The sequence below is a fragment of the Eimeria maxima genome, genomic scaffold (genome assembly GCF_000499605.1).
Source record: "Eimeria maxima Weybridge genomic scaffold, Emw_scaff525, whole genome shotgun sequence".
Classification (NCBI taxonomy): Eukaryota; Apicomplexa; class Conoidasida; order Eucoccidiorida; family Eimeriidae; genus Eimeria; species Eimeria maxima.
This window is the reverse complement of record NW_013566572.1, coordinates 1-5,000: the sequence shown is the minus strand read 5'-3', so window position 1 is coordinate 5,000 and position 5,000 is coordinate 1. Positions and strand designations below refer to the sequence as shown.

The window sequence follows — 5,000 nt, the reverse complement described above, 5'->3', positions numbered from 1 at the left end:
GACAGTTGCTTACTGCCATGTATTGAGTTAATGATTCAGGAGAATGACGGAGGGGCAGCAGCAGCACTGTATAGGGGACAGGCAGCAGCACTTCTACTTGCTGCTGCTGCTGCTGCTGCTGCTGCTGCAGTAGATCGGAGCCGAGAAGATCTAGCTCTGCTGCTGCTGCTGCAGCAGCAGCAGCAGCAGCATCGATGGTGTAGCAAAGGAGACACCTAATATAAAGACCTGTGGGGCCTTGCTGCGCTGCCCGCAGCAAAAGACTTAAGGAGACAGGTAGCTGCAGCACAAACAGCAGCAGCAGCAGCAGCAACAGCAGCAGCAGCAGCAGGATATAAGGGAAATGTTGTAGAGGGGAAGCAGCAAAAGGAGACAAATAAAAAGAGACAAAGAAGAAAGGAGACAAGGAAAGAAAAGGAGACAAAAGGAGACATAAAAGAAAAAAGGAGACAAGAGACAAATAGATAGGGAAGCAGCAGCAGCAACACCAGCAGCAGCAGCAGCAACAACAACACCAGCAGCAGCAAACGTAGGGACAGACTTGGATATCCACAGCAGCATTTTGCTGCTGCAGCGATTCGCAAAGAACAACAGAAGTGTCTCCTAGGCAAAAAGGAGCAGCAGCAGCAGCAGCAGCAGCAGGAGAGGTAGCTGCTGCTGCTGCTGTAGCAGGAGAGGTATCTGCTGCAGCAGCACCCTTCACGACCAAGACAACACGACCAACGGGAGGAATGCGCGAGCTGCTGCTGCTGCTGCTGCAGCTGCTGCTGCTTGTAGGGAAGCAGCAAGAGGAGACAGATAAGACTCCTCTGTCTCCTGCTGCTGCAGCAAGAGACCAACGGCAGCAGCAAAACAGTTGAACAACAGAATCCCCACCGCAGCACTGCCACAGTTGCCCAAGTTGCTGCTGCAGCTGCTGCTGCAGTTGTTGCTGCTGCTGTTGTTGTTGCTGCTGTTGCTGCTGTTGTGTCTGCTGCTGCATCCTTTGTTCGTGTGGCTCCGGAGCAGCAGCAGGTGCTGCTGCGGATGGTTGCTGTTGTTGCTTTTGTGCAACATTTCCTGTTGGTGCTGTTGCTGCTGCTGGTGCTGCTGCTGTTGCTGCTGCTGCTGCTGTTGCTGCTGCTGCAGGCTGCTGCGTCGTAGCAGCAGACTCGGGTGCAATAGCCTTTCTTATGACATTAAATTTCTTCTTACCTGTAGATGCCCATGGCGTCTGCTGCTGCTGCTGCTGCTGCACTAGAGGAGAGCAGCCACCGCAGTCTTGCTGCAGTTCTGCTGAGCCACCTGCTGCTCCCCTCTGCTGCTGCTGCTGCTGCTGCTGCTGCAGCTGCTGCTGGCGTCTCAATCTGGCGTCAAGCTGCTGCTGCAGCAAAGCAGCATCTAAGAAAGGCTTCCCTAAATCCAACTCAGGGGGAGGTTGCAGCTGCAGCAGCAGCAGCAGCAGCAGCAGCAGCAACAGCAACACACAGCAGCAGCAAACAGTATAAACATTAGTATAAATATAAATATAGTGTTTGGGGTTATTAATAGAGTTTAGGGTTTGCAGGAATTATTAGGGTTTAGGGTTTTCTAGGGTTTAGGGTTTAATTAGGGTTTAGGGTTTAATTAGGGTTTAGGGTTTAATTAGGGTTTAGGGTTTAATTAGGGTTTAATTAGGGTTTAATTAGGGTTTAGGGTTTACGCGTAATTGTGCATCTTGTTGTACAGGAAGAAGATCCTCTAATTGGAGGGGAAAAGAAAAAGAATTAAAAAAAGAAGAAAAAAATAAATTATAACATAGCTCTGCTCGCCCGCATAACTGTAGATAGACAGCAGCAGCAGCAGCAGCAGCAGCAGCAGCAGCAGCAGCAGCAGCAGCAGCAAGAGTAACAGCAGCAGCAAAAAGAGCAGCAGCAGCAGCAGGAAAAAAGGAAGAATTGCATGGGGTTATATAATCATACAGAAAATATATTTCTATACAGCAGCAGCAGCAGCAGCTAAGATAGTCACAGCAGCAGCAACAGCAGCAGCAGCAGCAGCTGCTGCAGTATGTTCGTTTCTGTGTCTCTTACCTCTGCGTCTGTGCTGCTGCGTGCTGCTTCTACTGCTGCCTTTACCCTGTGCTGCAGGCGTTGCACTGCTGCTGCTGCTGCAGCTGCTGCTTCTTCCCTCTCTGCCTTTGGGTCCTGCTGCTGCTGCTGCTGCTGCTGCTCATCTTCCTCCTGCCGCTGCAGCAGCAACTTGCCTTGTGCTGCTGCACCTAATGTTAAGAAAGCCTTTGCTGCTCCCCACAGCAGCACGCGCTGCACCTGCGGCCGCAACGACGGGTCCCCTGCCTGCAGCAGCAGCAGCAACAGCAGCAGCAGCAGCAGCAACGACACCAGTAAGTTATCTTTTACTAATCTTGCATGCACACATACCACTCCACCTAGGGTTTAGGGTTTAGTAATTAGGGTTTAGGGTTTAGTGATTAGGGTTTAGGGTTTACGAGTAGTATAAGAGAGGAGACAGCTTCCTCTATGAATTGTATACCAGCAGCAGCAGCAGCAGCACCCTTATATAGCTGCCTATGGTACTCTCCTGCATGCACAGCAGCAGCAGCAACAGCAACAAAAGAAAACAGCAGCAGATAACGTAGCTGCTACTGCTGATGCTGTTCCTGGTGCTGCTACAGGTGCAGCTTTTGCTCTTGCTGCTGTTGCTGCTGCTGCTGCTGCTGCTGCTGAGGGCAGCAAAGAGACAAGAGGAGAGAGAGATGATGGAGGTGCCTATACACCGCAGCCTTACTTACCTACGATCCATCCAGCAGCACGTATAACATCGGGGTGTATAGACACCTGACTGTTGTTGCTGCTGCTGCTGCTGTTGCTGTTGCTGCTGCTGCTGTTGGGGTTGTTGGTGTGCAGCTTCCCCATACAGTCATCAAGAGAGTTGCTGCTGATGTGGCTCTCCCTCTGCTGCTGCCTCAGTGCCCTTAATACCTCCAAGCTATTGCTGCTGCTGCTGCTGCTGCTGCTGCTGCTGCTGTTGCTGCTGCCTGGTAGCTTAGATTTTGCTGCTGCTGCTGCTGCCTCCAGCAGCAGCATGCAAAGATGTGTGCTGCAGGGTCGTACCTCAGGGACACGTACGGATATATCCAGTAGCTGCTGCGCAACTGCAGCAGCAACTGCAGCATCACCACTGCTGCTGCTGCTGCTGCTGCTGCTGCTGCTCCTGCAGCAGTTGCATGCAATGTCCACCAACACCGCCACATACCACTCAAAGTCCTCTATCAACTCGTAGTCATTCCTGCAGCAGCAGCAGCAGCAGCAGCAGCAGCAGCAGCAGCAGCAGCAGCAGCAGCAAAATAATAATAAATAATAAGTAATAAGGAGACACAAAGGAGACAAAAAAGGAGACAAAAAGGAGACAAAAAAGGAGACAGTTGTTTGCTTACTTTGCTGCCATCTGTACAACAGGCATAATAAAATCTGCAGGGCTAACAGCAGCAGCAGCATGTTTGCTGCTGCTGCTGCTGCTGCTGTTAGCAGCATCAAATGCAGCAGCAAGCATGCGCTCGCATGCAGCAGGGAAAGCAGCAGGAGCAGCAGATGCAGCAACTAAGGAGACACCTGCCTTACGCAGCATACTGTCTCCGCTCCTTGCACTCTGTACACACACACACACACACACACACACACACACACACACAATACATGCTGCTGCTGCTGCTGTTGCTGCTGCTGCTGCTGTTGCTGCTGTTGTTGTGCGGTTGTTGCTGCTGCTGCTGTTTGTGTTGTTATTGGTGCATGCACCGTACAAAGACACACTAGATGGGTCTTGTGCTAACTGTTGCTGCAGCAGCAGCAGCAGCAGGAGCAGGAGCAGCAGCAGGAGAATATTAGCGTACCTGTAGCATTTGCTGCTGCAGCCCTGGCAGCAGACACAGCAAGGGCTGCACTAATTGTCTCCTTTTATTGAATGTTTGCTGCAGCAAGTGCAGCGCGAGGAAGCAGATGTTGGGGTCAGGGGAAGCAAGAAGGGACTGCAGATGTCTGCATGCAAGCTGCAGCAGCTGCATCTCTGGTGTCGCGCTGCTGCTGCTGCTGCTGCTGTTGGTGGCGTTGGTGGCGGTAGTAGGACTGCTGCTGCTGCTGCTGCTGCTGTTGGGGTCTGCTGCTGTTGGTGTTGCTGTAATATCATTGGTGATGGCTGCTGCTGCTGCTTGTTCTGCAGCAGCAACTTGATCAGCAGCAGCAGCAGCAGCTGCTGCTGCAGCTTCAATAGGTGCATGCAGCAGCAGCAGGCGCAGCAGCTCAACAATAACACTTTGTGCCTTTGTTTGCTGCAGCAATTTAATTAAGGGTTTAATTAATTTATTAGGTAGCCTAGGTTCTGCTGCTGCTAGCAGCAGCAGCAGCTGCAGCAACTTAATAGTTAACCAGTTGCTGCTGCTGCTGCATAATAGATGAAATAAGGGAGGGACTAATACTAAGAAAGGTTTTGCTGCTGCTGCTGCTGCCTGCAGCAAAGAAGTTACTAAGCAGCATAATACACCTACATCTTCTTCCTGCAGCAGCTGCTGCTGCAGTCGTTGTATTACTTGCTGCAGCACAGGATCCTCTTCCTCTCCTGCTGCTGCTGCTGCTGCTGCTGCTGCTGTTGGTGTTATTGCTGCTGTTGCAGTTTCAGCAGCAGAAGGGCTACCAAGACGCAGTTGCTGCTGTTGCTGTAATTTCTGCTGCTGTTGCAGTTGCAGTTGCTGCTGCTGTTGTTGGTCCCGCAGCAACCGCAGCAAGAAGCAGCAGCAGCAAAGTGCTGCTTTTTTACGTATATAAGGTCTTGATGAGCCCAGCAGCAGCAGCACATCAGGCAGCAAAGAACCTAACATCTCCTTTGTTATAGATACACAGCATAAGGTCTGCAACGCTAAACCTGCAGCAGCAGCAGCAGCAGCAGCAGCAGCAGCAGCAGCAGCAGCAACAGCAGCAGCAGCAGATGGGGAAGGAGATGGATATAGGGGGCAACGGGGGCAGGAGGGC

At 51.7% G+C, this 5,000-nt stretch overlaps 1 protein-coding gene across 1 annotated transcript; it reads right to left on the bottom strand.

Moving 5' to 3' along the window:
- Nucleotides 1-215: 215 nt before the first annotated feature.
- Nucleotides 216-4,188, bottom strand: EMWEY_00036490 (adaptin, putative; the record flags this gene model as incomplete). Its single annotated transcript, XM_013482140.1, has 6 exons — nt 216-280; nt 877-1,423; nt 2,052-2,311; nt 2,771-3,267; nt 3,416-3,627; nt 3,869-4,188. Coding segments are annotated over 6 exons (1,901 nt in total), but the record flags the coding sequence as incomplete, so codon positions are not given.
- Between the last annotated feature and the right edge of the window lie 812 nt (nt 4,189-5,000).